This window comes from Mixophyes fleayi, chromosome 1, assembly GCF_038048845.1.
Source record: "Mixophyes fleayi isolate aMixFle1 chromosome 1, aMixFle1.hap1, whole genome shotgun sequence".
NCBI classification, from domain to species: Eukaryota; Metazoa; Chordata; class Amphibia; order Anura; family Limnodynastidae; genus Mixophyes; species Mixophyes fleayi.
This window is the reverse complement of record NC_134402.1, coordinates 276,704-297,500: the sequence shown is the minus strand read 5'-3', so window position 1 is coordinate 297,500 and position 20,797 is coordinate 276,704. Positions and strand designations below refer to the sequence as shown.

General features: G+C 44.1%; 1 protein-coding gene across 2 annotated transcripts in view; it reads right to left on the bottom strand.

Annotated features, from left to right (window-relative positions):
- LOC142096023 (uncharacterized) overlaps window positions 1–20,797 on the bottom strand; it is a 194,895-nt gene that overhangs the window by 131,252 nt on the left and 42,846 nt on the right. For both annotated transcript variants that reach the window (XM_075178498.1, XM_075178507.1), the window contains exon 3: window positions 3,280–3,389. In XM_075178498.1, the coding sequence (XP_075034599.1) occupies window positions 3,280–3,389 (110 nt within the window). The remainder of the gene's footprint in view (window positions 1–3,279; window positions 3,390–20,797) is intronic.

Sequence of the window (20,797 nt, the reverse complement as noted above, 5' to 3'; positions counted from 1 at the left end):
GTAAGCAGCCCACCAATTGAGACCTTTTGCAACTCCCATGGACAGACAGATCTCAAAGTTGGATTAGGAGGTGATAAAAGAGGCTACCCTGGGAGCTGGACGTGTGTGACTAACTTTTGGCCAAGAGTTGATGATCTTCCAGAGATGCGCTGTGGAACATATCTCACTGGATTTATTTGAACTGATTTCCTCATTTGTCTGACTTGCTATCGTTATGGGGCCGTGCTGTATTTAATCCTGTCTGCAGAATAAGTCATCCTTCTATTTTTCCCCTAATACCGTGTCCGAGTGATTTGGGAACCACGCATCTTCACATTTGGTGGCAAGCGGTGGGATCACTCGGTGACAAGCACGGAATTGGAAAGGCAGAATGGAGACAGCAGCACAAACATACAGAAACACCAAGAAAGGAATACGGAACAGCTGCAGATTTGGTTGGATGTACTTGTACCAGAAGCTGCAGCACATGAGAGGGCCGCAGTATTGTGAGCAGCGCTGGATAGACCGGTTGTGATACCTGCAATGGCATCAGTGTCAGTATTGGAAGGAAGACAGACACCATGTTTGGGATATCACGGTGTATCACGCTTTATGGAATCAGCCACGGATATTTACACTCACCTTCAGTTATTTGAGTCCATGATGGCATTGCATGATATACCTGTGGCGGAGTGGTCAAAATATTTGATACCTAGTTTGATGGGCCGAGCGCAGGAAGCATACCATGCGCTGAGCCCAGATCAAGGAAGAGACTATCAGGAGATTCGGAAAGTATTGTTGGCTCGATATGCGGTCACAACTGACTCCTACCGCACTAAGTTTGGAACCATGGCAAGAAACAGTGACTCTTCTTATACGGAATTTAGCAGTTTTTTGCAAAGAAACTGTAATCAGTGGCTATAAGGGAAGCAATCCACAACCCTAACGGACATTAAAAACATCTTTATATTGGGGCAACTAATGAATAAAATGGCTCCAGAAATTAGAGAGTGGATGGTAGACAGAAATCCAACTACCCCAGAGAAAGCAGCAGCATTGGCTGATTAATTCCTTGCGAGCCGCCCCCCAATGGAGGGGATCTAGCGGAGGTGATTGTGCGACTATTCAAAGGACCCCACCTGATCGAGATACACCACCGGCTACATCACACTCCATACCACCACGTACCCCAGCTGCGTACTCTATTGTGCCGAGACCTCGTGGTCCAGCAGTATCTGACCCTAGGTGGTGCTACACTTGCCAACAACTGCAACACATACAAAGAAATTGCCCACGGGGAGGAAGACCGTTCTCTGGTTGAGACCAGCTGTCCCTCAAGTGTCAGTGTGCCAAGGAACATGATGCGCCAGAGGCGGAGGAAGTAGTCTATCAGGTGGAGGTGGTAGTGGCAATCGGGAAGGCTACCCCTGCAAATATGAAGGGACACCTGCAGTCTGTAAAAGTGAATGGCCAGGAACTGCAGGAAATCCGGGACGCCAGGGCTTCTATTACTCTGATATGGCCAAGTTTAGTCCCACCTAATCAATGGCTAAAGAACCGGAAAATCAAAATTTTGATTGTGAGAGGCCAGATTACAGCTATCCGCATGGCCAGGGTTAAGTTGGATTGGGGCCAGGGATCGGGTGAGGTGAATGTGGGACTTTTGGATGGATTATCTACACACGTTACTTTGTGGGAACTATCACACGGAGTCGAGCACAGGCTTTGGAGACAGCTCCCGAGGACCCACTCATACCAGTATCGCCTGTTACTAGCAATAGCCCATGACATCCCCCTTGCTGACCACCTAGGGGTTCATAAAACCCGTGCCTGGTTGCTAGGACATTTCTTCTGGCCTGGAGTTAACCAGGAGGTCAAACACTACAGGTCGTCATGCGATGTATGCCAACGCCTCGGGGGACTCCCACATCGGGTCTCCCGACAGTCCATACCCATCATAGGTGAGCCATTTAGGAGGGTAGCCATGGACATTGTGGGACCTTTTAAGAAACCTAGCTGAACAGGGAAGAAGTACATCCTGATCGTAGGCAACTATGCGACTAGACACCCCGAGGCAGTGGCACTAGCATCCATAGATGCTGAACATATTGCCCAGGCTCTAAAGGATATCTTTAGCCATGTAGGATTCCCTCAAGAAGTAGTCTCCGACCAGGGGACGCAATTTCAAGGGGACTGGCTGCAGACAGTATGGGACCAATTTGGGGCCCATCACTTACGCACAACCCCTACCATCCCCAGAATAATGGTCTTTGCGAGAGATTGAATGGGACCCTTAAGCAGTTGCTGCCGACATATGCCGAGTCAGAGGGGGGAGACTGGGAGAAGTCATTGCAGCAGCTATTATTCGCATACTGCGAAGTGCTGCAGGATTCTACCGGGTTCTCTCCTTTTGAGTTATTATATGCTCGAAGGGAACGGAAACCTCTCGACCTAGTCCGGGAAAGCTGGGATGGGTCATTCAAGGAACCTGAGGTTCCAGTCTTGGAATATGTGGTACAAATGAGGGATAGACTGCAGAGGTTCTTGCAGCTCGCTCATTACCATACTTTTGGGGCGCAGGAACGGCAGCGCCATTATTACAACCAGGGGGCTCGAGAAAGGGAGTTAGAAGTTGGACAGAAAGGGATGGTGCTTGTACCTGCCAGAAATCACAGGCGACCTGGGCAGGGCCCTATACCGTAGTGGACAGACAGGGTTGGGTAGCTTACGTTATTGCACTAGAACGAACCGGGAAGCGGGTGGGTACTTATCACATTTATAGTATGTATGCTTCAATGATGAACAGTTATCGCTCCAAAGCTCATTGTATCGTTTGTTTTGATTTTATAAATGGCCTAAAAATCTCAGGAAACTATGTAGTGATGTTGTACCAATTGCAGTGTGTATGCACTCATATGCTGCAGCAAAGGCAGATCTCTATAGAGTATACTGAGTCATGATCTTTTCTGCTGATGAGCCGATGGTTATGATAGATGAAGAGCACAGATCTGAAGGTAAGTTGTGTAAAACGTGTACTGTGTGTTTGTGTGGGTCGGCTGCTGATCACGACTTTCAGTCATTGGTAAAAACGTTAATATCACATTGGGAGAAATCTTCTGTAGTGTGTACTCAGCCTAAGTCTAGAAAACTGTAGCTTTCTGCCTATGTCTAATCACTCCTGAGGTTATTCAGTACATTCTCCTAAAATATATGGCAAATCACCAATCATAATGCCACTTACACCAGTACCTTACATGGTCTATGCACAACACTGGCTAATCGCTTATAATTAGGACTTACGGTGGTTCGTAGTTGCAGACCAGGAGATACATATTCTGTTCATCAAACCCTTCAACTTTTTCACAGAATTTCATGCCACACCCGACGCGTTCTGTGTCAGCCCACACCATCTGCAGCAATGATAGAAAATGGTGCTATGTAATTATATTCTGTTACTCCATGGCGAGAGGTCCTGTACTAGTGGAGGTATGATGGCAGACTGGAAGGAATAGTGCTGGTATTTTGTAGAACATAGAAATAAGTTATTTGCATTTTAATGACCGTTTATGCCTACTTTCATCGTCCTCACATGCAGGGCCGGTGCTAGGGTCCTTGGCGCCCTAGGCACATTTTTAAAATCGGCGCCCCCCCCGCCCCATTTTCAAAATCGCCTCCCCCTGTCTTTTCTTACCTTAACTTGCCTCCTCTCTGCTCCGTCTGCTCCCCTCCACTCACTGACACTGTCGGGCCGTGATGATGATGTCACGCCCGACAGTCAGTGAGTGGAGGGAAGGAGACGGAGCAGAGATGCGGCGGTGATGATGATCAATAGTCCCTCCCCCCCTCCCTGTGGATTTTTGTGAAGCTGTGCAGCAGCCGTGAAAGGTATGGTCAGCGGTCGCCGCACAGTTTTAAAGAAATTTTTAATCTGTGGCGCCCTCCAGAGCCCGGCGCCCTATGCAAGTGCCTAACCTTGCCTAATGGGAGCGCCGGGCCTGCTCACATGCTATAGATGATTATGGTATTTCAGAGGATCATGTAAATTGTTATTATTTGATTTGTTTGGATATGTTTATTTGCTGAAAGAATGCAAAGGTCTCTCTTATAAGTCTAATCAGGGCTGCCATTGGGGATGTACAGAGGATACAGGTGTAAGGGGTCCAGATTGACTAGGGGACTGCCGTGACCTGTCTGCTCCTCCCCTATATCTGTTCTAGTCTTATCCTGAGATGCGGTGGCTCCGACACTGACTGGGAGTACACCTAGCAGTGACCTGTCTGCTCCTCCCCTATATCTGTTCTAGTCTTATCCTGAGATGTGGTGGCTCCGTCACTGACCGGGAGTACACCTAGCAGTGACCTCAAGACAAGAATCAGGTCACTCTAAGCATCAATCTATTTCCCCCAGTATAAAATAAGTTACTGTTGAGATATTGCAACAGACTCAGATTTAATGTTACATGAATGATTACACCATACTTGCCAACTCTCCCGAAATGTCCGGGAGACTCCCGCATTTTAGGTGAGTCTCACGGACTCCCGGGAGATTATGGCAATCTCCCGAATTTGGTCCAAAATGCTGCGATTCTCCTGGAATCGCGGAATTTGGCCCCACCCCCGGTGTAAAATGACGCGTCATTATGTCACAGAGGGCGGGTCCAAAATTGACGTGATTTTGGTGCCATGCCCACCTCCCCCGGCAGGCTCCAGGAAGCCATCTTCAGAAAGTTGGTAAGTATGACATCACGCCCTTGCATCAACTATATGGGTCTTAATGTCATCACTCAGAAAATAATTATCCAATTCCTTTGATAACTGAGCTGAGTTTTATAAACGAGATCTTCAGAGTCCTTCTCCACTCTTCAGTAGTAGTCTATCCGGACGATATTTTAATTTTCTCCCGGATCTACCTTCCCACAGACAACATGTGGCTGAGGTTCTCTCAAGACTCAGGACCAATCACCTCTATTGCAAGCTCGATAAATGTGTCTTCGAAGTCATGGAGACTTCATTTTTAGGATACATTGTTTTCGGAGACAACTTACGTATGGACCATAAGAAAGTGCGAGCCATCATTGAGTGGCCTATTCTGTTAGGCCTGAAGGCCATTCAATGCTTCTTAGGGTTCGCCAACTATTATAGACAGTTTCTTCGGAGTTATTCTTCTATTGTGGTTCCCATTGTTGCTTTGACCAAAAAAGGCGCTGACACTAAGAATTGGTCCCAGTTCACTCTGTCTGCTTTTAGCACCCTCAAGAAGGCGTTCTCCACAGCTCCAGTACTCAAACAACCTGATCCATCTCAACCATTCTTAGTTGAAGTAGATGCTTCAGCAGTGGGAGTTGGCGCAGTTCTTTCCCAGTACTCCTCTGCTGGGAAACGGGTTCATCCTTGCGCATTCTTTTCACGCAAATTCCTGTTGGCTGAAAAGAACTGTACCATTGGTGACAGAGAACTCCTAGCTATGAAGTTGGCACTTTCTGAATGAAGCATCTCTCGAAAGCAGCATGTTTTCCAGTGACCACTTTTACCAACCACTAACACCTGCTGTATCTCCAGTCAGCGCAATGTCTTAACCCCCTCAGGCCCCGTAGTCTCTCCTTTTCTAATTTTAATTTATGAGTCACTTTTCGGCCGGGCTCAATTAATTAAAAAGCTGATGCCCTATAAAGAGCGTTCCCTTGCAAACCTAAGTCTCTGGATGTTGTGAATCGGCTTATTTTCGAACCCAACTTTCCTCAGGCCACGTCTTTGTCTCCTGATCCAGTACCGCCTCCTGGGAGAGGTTTTGTGCCTCAGAATCTTCGAAAAAGCTTTTGCGTTGGTTTCACTGTTCTCGATTTTCCGGTCATGCCGGATCAGCCAAAATCATTGAACTCATCTTTCGGAGTTATTGGTAGCCCACCTTTAGGTCGGATGTTAAACAGTTTGTAGTGGCTTGTCATCTTTGTGTACAACATAAGACCTCTCGCCAGTCTCCTGCTGGTCCTCACATGTAGCTTCCTATTCCATCCAAACCATGGTCACATATATCCATGGATTTTGTGACTGATCTCCCTCCCTGCAGGAAGTTTAACATCATCTGGATGGTTGTAGACTGTTTCTCGAAAATGGCACATTTTTTTCCCCCTTGTTGGCCATCCATCAGTGTCCTGATTAGCAAATATTTTTGTCAAGGAAATATTCCACTTACATAGATGTCCTCTTAAGATTGTCTCCTACAAAATTTGTGTCACGGTTACATACAGGATTACAGCTAGGAGCCACGAATATGGTGAAAACACTCTGTGTTTATTTGCAGAAATGTACGAATAGCAGGTAATCAAGTTTGTAGTAAGTACCACGTACAAAGCTGATGCAGGAAGCAGGAGATAATATGAACAAATCCCAAGCAGCAAGTAACCAGAAGCATATCAGAAGGCAGGAACCAGTAATAACAGGATGTGACATCAGGATATGACAACAATAACCAGCCATGTGTGCTGGGAGTGACAGGTATATATGGAACACACCCAGGTGCATGGGATAATGAGATGAGGCAGTGTTAACTCCTAAGGAACAAGGAACAGGCACAATAGCAGCACCTCTGGTGATCAGAGGTACTGCTGCTAACACATAAAATGAACACAAATAGTAAAGTCTGATAGTCCAGGTTAGGAGCTGCCAGGCAAAGGAGTATGCTGCAGGCAAATCATGACAATTTGGATGTAAACTGGAATCCCCGGTCGAGCTCTCTGTAAACTCCTGGAAATCCAGCTGAGCTTTTCATCATCTTACCATCCGCAAACCAATGGTCAAACTGAAAGTGTGAACCAAGATTTGGAGACTTTTATTTGTCTATATTCCTCAGTTTCCCAGGATGATTGGGTGGATCTTTTGCCTTGGGCAGAATTTGCCCATAACAACCTGTATCACGAATCCACCTCTTCCACTCCGTTCTCCATTGTTTCTAGCCTTCATCCTAATCTTCCCAAGTTCTCAGCCCTACCTCCCAACAAGGTTTCGGCTGCTAATGATCTCCATCACAATTTCCTCACTATCTGGAACAAGACGACTGAGTGTCTCAAGAAGACTTCTTCCTGTTATAAACGGTTTGCTGATAAAAATCGCCAGGCGGTTCCTCCCCTCAATGTTGGGGACAAGGTGTATCTGTCCACAAAAATATCCGCCTACTAGTTCCTTCCATGAATTTTGCCCCCGATTCATTAGACCCTTCAGAATTCTTTGGGTCATCAACCCAGTATCCGTCAAACTCAAGCTCCGAGCTCACTCTACATCTCAAATTTCTTTCATTCTTCGCTCCTCAAGCCTCTAATCATTAACCGGTTTTCATCCGATAAGAATACGTCTCCTCCTCCGGCTGTTCAGCAATCTGAAGAATTTGAGATTTCCCAGATCATGGATTCCAAAACCTTTCGGGGCAAGACCAAGTATTTAGTGGATTGGAAGGAATATGGACCCGAGGAACGGTCCTGGGTGGATGCTTCTGATGTTCATGCTTCATCTTTGGTCAAGAAATTTCATACCAAGTATCCCAACAAGGCTAGGCCTTAGGTGTGCGGTGCCCACCTTTAAAAAGGGGGAAGGGGTACTGTCACACATTGCACCTGCTAACCTGCATTTTGGTCACTGTTCTTACCTGTTTCCCTTGGTTCTCACTCCCTGCATTCACTTGCTGGTCTGAACAGAGCATGCGCACACCTGGTCTTTTCAAAACTTCCTGCATTCTCTTGATTGGCTAATTGCCTGTCAGCTCTCTCTATTTAAAGCACCTGCTTCTCCACTAAGCTGCCAGATCTTTAAGTCTCCTTACCTGTTAGGGCGCTGGTCTCTCTGGCTCCTGTCTGTACATTGGTATCCTGTGTTACCTGTTCCACGATCAAGACCTGTGGTATTATTGCAAGAACCTCGTGCCTCATCATCGGTCCCATTCTCAAACTATTCTCTTTCCAAGGATCTCAGTGCATCAGTTCTCTGCAGTTCACCAACTCTCAGTTAGTTACCTGTTCCATGTTACGGTATTGTTACAGGAACCTCGCGTCTCATAATCAGTCCTGTTCTCAGCTATTCGCTTTCTAAAGACCCCAACGCTTCGGTTCACTACCGTTCACCTGAACCTCTGCATTTATCGTCCAGCAGTCCTGCTCCACTCCACGGTTCCATCTCACTCTGCTCTAATCCCCATTAGAGGACGCGACCTGTGGCTAGAGAGCAGCTAAGTCCATATTCCCTTGTGGGGATCCCTAGTGAATACCTCTCTATCATCATTACACTCCCCACCTCTCTGGGGTAAGTCTATCTAGAGCGGGGCTTCGATGCCTATTCCAAACTCAGGCTCCGTGACATTTACTCTGAAGCAGGCGCGAGAGCCTGGAACACAAAAATAAACACATCACAAGTACAGACATACTTTGTGAGACGTAAAGCAGACTTACACAGGAAGAGAATGACTGACAGATGGATTCATCTACTAACCTATGAAGGCCTAGGAAGTATGATGCACTATTTAGGGATTCAAATAGCGAGAGAAGAAAGTGGCAATTTTATCCGAAGCCAGAACCAAAAGATACAGGAAACTATTGAGCAGTTCGAGGTGCAAGATGCAAAATCAGCAAGTACTCCCATGGAAACCAATTATGTAAAATAAATGAACAACTAAGGTATACCATTACCAGACAATCACAAATACAGAAAAGCCATAGAAAAATTGTTGTATATTGCCACTATTACCAGAACTGACATTATTACAGCAGTAGGAATTTTGAGTAGAAAGATCTCCAAACCAAGTCAGAGGAGCTGGAATGCCATTCAAAGAGTTATACGTTACTATGGGGCATATTTAACAAATAATGATACTGCGCTATCGTGCACTTACCATTAAAAAAAGTCCCACTGTGTGTCCCGCATATTTAAGAAGGGTGCATCGCAGCAGATTTGCATTCCTTTTCGTTTTTGGGAGCAGTCACCATTCTACAGTATGGTGACTGCTCCCGGCCGCAATCTAACAAGTTCTGAAAAAATGTTTTTTTTCGGAAACTTGTCATTATAATGTACGCCAGTTGAGAGCTGGTCAGCGCATGTGTGGAGGGATCATATGATCCCTCCCTGTCACTCACTGCTCTGTCTCTGCTACTATAGTTTCAGAGACAGAGCGTAGATGTTTGTGCGCATGTGCAGTTCTTCAAACTGCACATGCGCAATTGATGTATGAAGAGGAGCGAAGAGGACCTGGAGGAGATCCTGAGACACCGCGTCCCGAAGAGGGGGGTAAGTGTGTTTTTTTTATCACAGAAACAGCAGTTTTTCGGAACTGCACTTTCTGTGTTACGTTTTTCATAAATTTGAGAAATAGTTAAATCCTTATCAACCAATAAGCAGATTGCGCATGAGATATTCTATTGGAAATAATTGTATGTGGACATAAGCAAGCAAAATAGCTCAATGGGTAAATACATATATAATGTTTACTCCGGCAATAGATAAATACAATATATAATAAAAATAAATAGATAGATATGACAACAGATAGAATCCAAAATCACATGATATATGTCTATAGCTAATTGGAATCTATGTAAATGAAGATGTCAAAGGATATCTCAACAAAGAGCCAGATTGCTAACATAGAACGGATTATCCATATGACCATATGCTTGTGCGGGGGGACAGGAATTTGGATCTGTATCTCCCTTAACGGGTAAGATCTGGATGTTACATTTACATACATTTATTTACAAGCCTGATTCATTATATCGGCATAATGAACACCACCAACAGCGGACTGCTCCACTGCTAATGTATTTCAGCTACTACCATGGAGCTACATATTTGAATATACCGCTCTATTTGTGGGAACTTGTCATCTAATTTTAAAGCCGGAATCTGGCGAAGCAAAGTTGTCTCATCCATACCCGTATACAGAGCTATTACTCATATGGTCATATGGACAATCCGTTCTATGTTAGCAATCTGGCTCTTTGTTGAGATATCCTTTGACATCTTCATTTACATAGATTCCAATTAGCTATAGACATATATCATGTGATTTTGGATTCTATCTGTTGTCATATCTATCTATTTATTTTAATTATATATTGTATTTATCTATTGCCGGAGTAAACATTATATATGTATTTAGCCATTGAGCTATTTTGCTTGCTTATGTCCACATACAATTATTTCCAATAGAATATCTCATGCGCAATCTGCTTTTTGCTTGATATGTTTGTTTATTAGAGGATTGCACCCCCTCTATTGATTTGCTGCAATTGATGTTCAATTTGAATTTGTGTTTTTATGTTTATTGTGCTACCCATTAGCGCCGGAGATTCCTTATAAATAGTTAAATCCTTATCAATGTGATAAGGATTGAAAACTATTTTTCACTTCATGAGAAGATTGATAAATGTGCCCCTTAAAGAGAACTATCAACTTATGACTTAAACTTCCAGCAAACAGCAAATGTAATCTGACCAGATGATTGGGCTGGAGACACTACCGACAGAAAGTCCACAAATGGTTACCTATTTCTACTTGGTGAAGGACTAATTAGTTGGACAAAGAACCAGACTCATTGATGTGAAGTACCATTTCTTAAGAGATTTGCAGGAACAAGCTCTTCTCAACCTGTAATATTGTTTAGCAGAGGACATGATCACCAAGCCATTAGCTGGAGAAAGACATCATAGACTATCTAGAAAGATTTAAATGGCCCCACAATGACCCCACAGATAAAATTGCACTCATTAAATAATTTGCCCCACCCACTCTTTACCATTAAATGAATAGCCTACCTCCCACCCACATTATATTAAGACGCTCCCTCCCCTTCCCTCTCACTTACCTTCTTTCAGACTCTTCTGAGGGTTCTGTCGTGTGGTGCGCATCCCATGTGACATCTGTCAATGACAGGGATAGGAGGAGGCCTTACATATGGGAAGGACGGGAGGAACAGATCATAAGATCCCCGTCTACATGAAGGCTAGTCCCAGAGGAGGGGCCAAAACCCAGGTATCACACTGTTACCTGCCTGTAACCTGAGAGCACCTGGTTGGGAACACCCTGAGAGGGGGGCCGGGGACACCTGCACCCAGCTTCTCTCCCCTTTATCCATCTCTGCCTGTCATCATCTCGCACTCACTAAAATACCCCCAATTAAACAGCACTCCCTAACACCATATCTCACCCACTGAAATCCCCTTCACCCACCACCACTTCATAACACCATACCTTAACCACAGATATATCCTCTCCAAAATCTGACAAATGTACCACATACCAAGAGAAAATGTAATAATTTTTTTTTATTTATTAAAGAGAAAATTTAATACATTTTTTTATTTATTAAATAAATTAAATTGTCGTACCTGTCAATGGCACCCTCCCCCCAGCTGCGTTCCTCTGACGGTTACTTTTTGCTAAAGCATTTGGAAAGTATAAAATAGAACATTTGTTGTGTTGATAAGTGGCACAAGGGGCAGCATGTGTTGCTAAATACAAATGGAAGTCAGCAGAGGGGATGGTGGGGGGCAGAGAACGGACTGCAGACCAATCCCTAGCCTTTGATTTGAATGCTCTGCTCCATGTGACAGGGAGCTCAGCCAATAAGAGAGCTGAGGGTGGGTCAGTATCCAGCAGCAATAGGTAATATGGTGGCTGGACAGACCCGACCAGCCACTAATGTCTCTTCAGCAGTTAAATAAAATATGTAAAGATGATATATTTATAGAAATCCCTCAGAGCAGGTCAGGACATGTAAGAGGTATGTACCAGTAGTATGTACTGATTCTCTATAAAACAGAATTAGACAATCAAAAATTGCTCACCTATAAGCAGACTTCAAAGCAGGGCTAGTGCCACCATTAGGCAGAATTAGGCAGCTGCCTAGGGCTCCGGCCTCTGGGGGGGCGGCACTGCGGCTGACTAATAATTATTGTTTAAGTAATTGCAGGCAGTGGGCTCGCCAGGGCGCAACACCCGCCCGCCTCCTCTCTATTGTGCAGACCCGAGGTCGGCATTGCCTTGCTGCTACAGTTCAGCACCGCATTTCCCAAAGCGACGGGTCCCGGCTGGTGCTAATGTGACAACCCTTATTACCTTGCTGCATCTGCAGAACTTTGCAGTCCTCACATTAATCTCTGGGGACTATGTTAAGGAACGTTAAATGGGTTATGGTAGGAGAAATCTGAGTTCTCCTGCCATAAAGCCTTCATAAATTGTGCGATGACCATTTTACGGCTGTTTTCTCTGTTTTATTGGCTGATCGCACTTTAATAAATAGACGCCTATTAATTTAAAGGAATTACATAGTTGAGGAAACATTTTAGTTTTTTATTATGTGCCCACTATTTGTCTGCCTCTATTGCTCTTTATTAGTATAATTCATTTTACATCTACAGAATACATTAACAAATGCAAATAAATATAGAAAGATCTACATTATATCATTTAGATTACCTTTATCTATTTATTTGCATGTGTTAATTTATTTTGTAGATGTAAAATTAATTATACTAATAGACAGCAACAGGGGACAGCCAAGTAGTGGGCACATGCAACAAAAGAATTAAATGGTTGCTCAACCTTTAAGCATTAAGCTGTATATTTATTAAAATCTTGTGGGCAAGAGGAGATGTGAGGGGAGAGCATGTTTGAGAAAAGCGGGGGGGGAGTGGTATTTTAAGGAAAAGCTGATGGGCAGAGGGGGACATGTCAGTCAGGTGTAACATGTGTGTGAGTTCTGAAATCTAACAGGTGGAGCCTCCCCTAGATACCCTGCGTTTGCTCCTGGGCAACAGTGAAGCCTGGACAGCATTCTGCGTCAGACATCAGTGCACCTGGACAGCATTCTGCGTCAGACATCAGTGCACCAGGACAGCATTCTGCGTCAGACATCAGTGCACCTGGACAGCATTCTGCGTCGGACATCAGTGCACCTGGACAGCATTCTGCGTCGGACATCAGTGCACCTGGACAGCATTCTGCATCAGACATCAGTGCACCTGAACAGCATTCTGCGTCAGACATCAGTGCACCTGGACAGCATTCTGCGTCAGACATCAGTGCACCTGGACAGCATTCTGTGTCGGACATCAGTGCACCTGGACAGCATTCTGCGTCAGACATCAGTGCACCTGGACAGCATTCTGCGTCAGACATCAGTGCACCTGGACAGCATTCTGCGTCAGACATCAGTGCACCAGGACAGCATTCTGCGTCAGCCATCAGTGCACCAGGACAGCATTCTGCGTCAGCCATCAGTGCACCTGGACAGCATTCTGCGTCAGACATCAGTGCACCTGAACAGCATTCTGCGTCAGACATCAGTGCACCTGGACAGCATTCTGCGTCAGACATCAGTGCACCTGGACAGCATTCTGCATCAGACATCAGTGCACCAGGACAGCATTCTGCGTCAGCCATCAGTGCACCAGGACAGCATTCTGCGTCAGACATCAGTGCACCTGGACAGCATTCTGTGTCAGACATCAGTGCACCTGAACAGCATTCTGCATCAGACATCAGTGCACCTGGACAGCATTCTGCGTCAGACATCAGTGCACCTGGACAGCATTCTGCGTCAGACATCAGTGCACCTGGACAGCATTCTGCGTCAGCCATCAGTGCACCAGGACAGCATTCTGCGTCAGACATCAGTGCACCTGGACAGCATTCTGTGTCAGACATCAGTGCACCTGGACAGCATTCTGCGTCAGCCATCAGTGCACCAGGACAGCATTCTGCGTCAGACATCAGTGCACCTGGACAGCAGCCTTACCAGACAGCCAGGAGGAGGGGAGAGTTTTTATTTTACAAATGTCAAGTGTGTGAGGGGCTGGGAAGTGAGTATTGGGGGAAAGAGGCGCGGAGGGTTGAAGCTTTGCCTAGGGCGCCGAGCACCCTTGTACCGACCCTGGTTCAAAGATTTGTCTCATAAACCAAGTGAATTCCACTTTGCTGTTGAGATGTAAACGCATTGGCAGAATAAGAGACTGGTTTCCTGCAGTGTTTACTTCTGAACATCATATTGGAAGTCAATTGGATGGTTTATGAGACACATCTTTGTGATTCCAACACTACACAGTGCAATGTGCGCTTCAACCACATAAGGATTATTATGCACTTTTCTCTCAGATAACCTTGTGATACCTTCACGTATGTTGTGTAAGTGCTGATGTTCCAGGCTTTGACCCTTTGTGCATACACTACGTACTTCCATATGTATCCATGTCGTTCTCACACACTTTCCAAACCAATGATCTACGGCTTGTAGTGGTGGCTGATTGTAGATAGGGAATGGCTTCTATTTCTTGTATTAGAAACTTACTTGGAACACAGTAAGGCACATAGATCATGTGCATCTTCTTATTAGATAGACATAAAGAAATTGCACTTACATCAGTCAATTAGTAACAATCAGAAGATCACAATTGGAGCAACACAAAGGTCTGTGTTTCTTCTACAAATTTCAGGGACCTACACCCTTCGGGAGGCAATGCAGAACTCATGTACAATATGCTAATGTATCTGGGTAACATACACAAACCCTAGTCTATGCAAAGTAGCATAAACTATACATGAGGAAAGAAACATAAAACTAGAGATGGGCGGGTCCGGTTCTCCGAGAACCGAACCCACCCGAACTTTGGGTATCCGAGTACCGAGCTGAGCAGCTCGGTACTCTCCCGCCCGTTCCGAATCCAAATCGAGGCCGAACGTCATTGTGACATCATCGGATCTCGGGGCTCGGTTCTCGCGATACTTCAACTTTATAAATACACGCCTCCACAGCAATCCATCGCCATTTGACAGAGGGAGAGAGCAGGGTGTAGTCATAGACTAATTAGAGCAGGGACAGAGAATACAATATTGTTCTTGCAATTGCTCTAACCAAAATCGCTAGTGCAGAGAGGAGGATAGAGGTTTATTATTTTTTCTTCATATTTGGCACTCCCCAGCGCTTTTGGGGTGTCCCCCATAAGTGTGCATAAATATTTCTGGCTGTCAAAAGTCATAACTGTCAGCAGTATCTACTAAATAATTTTTAGCACTCCTCAGTGCTTTTGGGGTGTCCTCCCTAATTGTGCATTAATATTTCTGGCTGTCAAAAGTCATATCTGTCAGCAGTATCTACGAAATAATTTTTAGCACTCCTCAGTGCTTTTGGGGTGTCCTCCCTAATTGTGCATTAATATTTCTGGCTGTCAAAAGTCATATCTGTCAGCAGTATCTACTAAATAATTTTTAGCCCTCCTCAGTGCTTTTGGGGTGTCCTCCCTAATTGTGCATTAATATTTCTGGCTGTCAAAAGTCATAACTGTCAGCAGTATCTACTAAATAATTTTTAGCACTCCTCAGTGCTTTTGGGGTGTCCTCCCTAATTGTGCATTAATATTTCTGGCTGTCAAAAGTCATATCTGTCAGCAGTATCTACTAAATAATTTTTAGCACTCCTCAGTGCTTTTGGGGTGTCCTCCCTAATTGTGCATTAATATTTCTGGCTGTCAAAAGTCATAACTGTCAGCAGTATCTACTAAATAATTTTTAGCACTCCTCAGTGCTTTTGGGGTGTCCTCCCTAATTGTGCATTAATATTTCTGGCTGTCAAAAGTCATATCTGTCAGCAGTATCTACCAAATAATTTTTAGCACTCCCCAGTGGTTTGCGCTCAGAATGGATTCAAAGCAGTCCACATATGATCTGAATGAGCAACCAGGTTCTGTCACCAGTCCTGATGTTAGTGTTCCCAGTACGTCATCTGGCCAAGGCGATGTCAAACAACAGAGTGTTTTCAAATTAGTGCAAAAAACAAAAACCAAAAAAAAATTTACTGTATTGAAGCGAAAAAGAAGTGTAACTGAGCAAAAGTTAAGTGACGATAAAAAAAAAATTGCAAGCATGCCATTCTACACACGCAGTGGCAAAGAGAGAATGAGGCCTTCACCTTTGGCTATTAGTGGCAGATCAAAAAAAGTTACCCAGCCTACAATTGGTGCACAACTACTGTTACGCGTCAAAGCCGAGCTGCAAGATAACAGTGAGGCATTACAGGAGAATATTTGCTCTGATTCACAAATGACAACAATCCCTGTGGAGAGTCCATCCAACAGTGCGATGTCTAATCGTGAGCATTCTGCTGATGTGTGCCTTAATAGCCCGAGTGTAGCCGGTGATACCCAAATTGAGGATGCCTCTTTGGAATTAGAAGAGGATGAGGGGGAGATTTGTGTAGGCGACGAGGGCGCTAATGAGGATGTTGATGAGGATGAGGTTGTTTGTGTAAGTCCTGCACCAGTGGCAGCAGTTCTGGCACGTGACAAGAAAAAGGCCATTGTCATGCCTGGGCATAAAACAAAAAAATCCACTTCTTATGTGTGGAATTATTTCTACCCAAATCCAGACAACAATTGTATAGCCATTTGTAGTGTATGTCAAGCCACAGTCAGTCGAGGGAGGGACCTTAACCATCTTGGAACCTCGTCTATGTTACGCCATTTAACGAGAGTTCATGGCAAAGTGTTGGGAAAAGCTGAAAGTTCTTCCCAAAAGAATACAAGCACTCCCTCATCAGCTAAGACCCTCCGCTCACCGACATACCGACGGCTACAAAATACACCCACCACACCATCCTCATCAATATCCTCAGTAGCGCTCGGAGTTAGCCCGGCATCCCACTTAAGGCTGGATGACTCGGGCACTATTATTGATTCCTCTGAAGAAAGCGTTAGTCCTGCTGCTGCTGTTGCTGCTGCTGGGGGTGAATCGTCATCCCAGAGGCAGGTTAATAAAATGAGCAGTCCTACATTTCAGCAATTAACTGTGAAACAATCATTTGCGAGGGGAAGTAAATATGACAGCAGTCACCCAGTCGCCAAGCGATTCACAGATGCCATGGCTGCAATGTTAGTGTTAGATCTGTGTCCAATCTCCACAATAAACGCAGCTGGTTTTTCACAGTTAATTGAGGTTTTGTGTCCGCGTTACAGAATTCCATCGCGACACCATTTCTCCCGTAAAGCTATTCCACAACTATACCAAAAAGTGTGTAAAAATGTAGAGATTGTGCTGAAAAATGCCATTCTGCCCACTGTTCACTTAATCACAGATATGTGGACAAGTGGAAGTGGCCAAACCAAAGACTATATGACTGTGACAGCCCACTGGGTTGGTCATTCACCTTCACCAGCAGGAACAGCAGCAGCATGTACACCACTACGTAACATTTGTCACAGGCAGGCCACTCTTTGTATCACTGGCTTCACTAACAGGCATACGGCTGACAATTTGTTACGCAAACTGAGAGATGTGATTGATGCATGGCTTATACCACTCGGACTCTCCCCAGGGTATGTAATTTCAGATAATGCCAACAATATAGTGCGAGCATTACAGCTGGGTGATTTCCAACATATTCCCTGTTTTGCTCACACCATCAACTTGGTGGTGCAGAGCTTCCTACGAAATAACCGTGAGGTGCAGGAGATGCTTTCGGTGGCCCGTAAAATTTCAGGCCATTTCAGGCATTCAGCCACAGAATGTAGGAGATTACAGCAGCTCCAAGAGCAGTTTAACTTGCCCTGCCACCAACTTAAGCAAGAGGTGGTAACTCGGTGGAATTCCACCCTGTACATGTTTCAGAGGATGGAGGAACAGCGAAAAGCCATCCAAGCATATTGCACAAGTCATGACATTGGGAAAGGAGGGGGGATGTATTTCACTCTTGCACAGTGGGGAATCCTTTCAGTGCTGTGCAAGGTGCTGAAACCATTTGAAGTTGTGACGTGTGAAGTGAGTGCACACTCTGCTAGTTTGAGCCAAGTCATTCCTTTAATTAGACTATTGGAAAAGCAGCTTGAGAAAATGAAGGAGGAGCTGAAAGCAAGCAATTCAGCAAAGTATGTTGGCCTTGTCGATCAAGTACTCATTTCGCTTCACAATGATCCTCGAGTTATTAAGATCTTGAACTCGGATCAGTACGTTTTGGCCACTGTGCTTGATCCAAGGTTTAAAACCTAGATTGAGTCTTTACTTGTAAATGAGCGAGATGTGAACTTTTGCAAGGAGCTATTGCTCAGCAAGTTGGCCGCTGAACTGGGCCTCGGCTTGACGACGTGTCCTCCTTCACTTTCTCAAGCTGTTGCTCGTAAAAAATTAAATTTCCAAAAAAGAAGCAGGGAAGACACAGGGGGCAGACCAGAACAATTTAACATCTGGGCTGGTTTGAAGGATTTTTCAAAAAAAATGTGTCACTTTGCCCATAACTCCATCCAATATGAGTATAAACATGCAAAGGATGGTGGAGGATTACTTTCAAGAGGTAGTTGATATGGAAATGTCAGACAGTCCCTTTCCTTACTGGGAAGAAAAGCAGGCCATTTGGAAACCCATGTACAAACTTGCATTGCAATACCTAAGCTGCCCACCCTCCAGTGTGTACTCTGAACGAGTGTTCAGCACAGCAGGGAACTTAGTCAGTGATCGCCGTAGAAGGTTACTTCCCAAAAATGTGGAGAAAATGATGTTTATAAAAATGAACTACATCTTCCACGAGGAAGGCCTTCACCATCCAAGACATCCAAGCACTGACTGTTCTCTAATGGCGGATTCAAGCGGCGATGAATTGATAGTCTGTGATGATGACGTACACACTGATGAGGGTGAGGGTTAAGCTGAAGATGATGCCGATAACATCTTTTTAAAACTTTCTATGTAAGTGTAGGGTGCAATCTACCCCCAAAGAGGAAAGGGACTTGTGGCATTTCCATATCACATACCATCTTGAAAGGCTGCTGTTAGGGCAATTTATCCTTAAGGGTAGGGTGTCATAGACAGAGTGACCCTAAACTGGCTTTGTCCATTTTTCATAATATTGTACAGTCTATAATGGCTGAATTTTTGGGTATTTTATACAAGTGGAGGGGGGCCTAGAGAGACAGAAACCAAACTGTCTTTCTCCATGTCAATTAATATTGTACAGTCTATAATGGCTGAATTTTTTAGTATTTTATATAGGGATGTGCACCGGCGACTTTTGAGGTCTCGTGTTTTGTGTTTTGGATCCGGATTTTCATTATTTTTTTTTGTCTCGCAAAACACTTGACGAAAGGTCTCGGTTCGGATTTAAGGTTTTGGATTCGGATTTTTTTTGAAAAAAACATAAAAAGTTTAAAAATCAAGTTTTTGGGCTTATTTTCACTCCTACGCTATTATTAACCTCAATAACATTCAATAACAAGCATTTCCACTAATTTACAGTGTATTCTGAACACCTCAAAATATAGTTATTAGTCCAAAACGTTGCAACGAGGTATCTTTCTGGACTGCGTAGAAGAGTGGGTCACCACAATATATATAAAATAAGAAAACCACCAACTTGTATGATTCGCAGCAATAAATGTACCTGGACTGCGTAGAGGAGTGGGTCACCACAATATATATTAAAAACCCTGAACTTGTATGATTCGCACCAATAAATGTACCTGGACTGCGTAGAGCAGTGGGTCACCACAATATATATAACAAGAAAACCATCAACTTGTATGATTCGCACCAATAAATGTACCTGGACTGCGTAGAGGAGTGGGTCACCACAATATATATTAAAAACCATCAACTTGTATGATTCGCACCAATAAATGTACCTGGACTGCGTAGAGGAGTGGGTCACCACAATATATATTAAAAACCCTGAACTTGTATGATTCGCACCAATAAATGTACCTGGACTGCGTAGAGGAGTGGGTCACCACAATATATATAACAAGAAAACCATCAACTTGTATGATTCGCACCAATAAATGTACCTGGACTGCGTAGAGGAGTGGGTCACCACAATATATATTAAAAACCCTGAACTTGTATGATTCGCACCAATAAATGTACCTGGACTGCGTAGAGGAGTGGGTCACCACAATATATATAACAAGAAAACCATCAACTTGTATGATTCGCACCAATAAATGTACCTGGACTGCGTAGAGGAGTGGGTCACCACAATATATATAGCAAGAAAACCATCAACTTGTATGATTCGCACCAATAAATGTACCTGGACTGCGTAGAGGAGTGGGTCACCACAATATATATTAAAAACCCTGAACTTGTATGATTCGCACTAATAAATGTACCTGGACTGCGTAGAGGAGTGGGTCACCACAATATTATTAAAAAACCCTACATAGGTCTGAATTCCACCCAAAAAGTTTATGGACTGCGTAGTGTAGTGTTCCCCACAATATTATTTAAAATTTTTGCAGCAACAGTCAACGTTGCTTAATATCTGATACACCTCTATCTGGACTGCATAGTGGAGTGGCCCCGGTACCCAATTTGGTACCGGGGCCACAATACCTCCTCCAAACATGGTACAGACCATTCGTCATTGAGATCCCATCAAGTATGTTAAAGACAGACAGGGTCGAAGTGTTATTGGTTGACTTTGTAAACCAAAAAACTGTCCCTGTTGCACATAGTCATGCAATGAAGACTGACTTTTTCATTTAAAGGCACCATCTTTCAAGTGTAGTGTTTGTAAGTCTAAGTCATATTATACTTTTGGTAAAATTGGTTTACTTTGTTCCTCTTTATGGTAACTACTAATAGAATTAAAGTATTAAATAGAAGTGGCAGTTCCTCTTTATGGGAATTAGTAATAGAATTAAAGTATTAAATAGAATTAAAGTATTAAATAGAGTGGTATAGAGTTGTAGTGTGGTATAGATAGAGTGGTCCCCACAATATAATAATAAAACCCTCAACTGGTCTGAATTCCACCAAACAAGTATCTGGACTGCGTAGTGGGGTGGCCCCGGTACCCAATT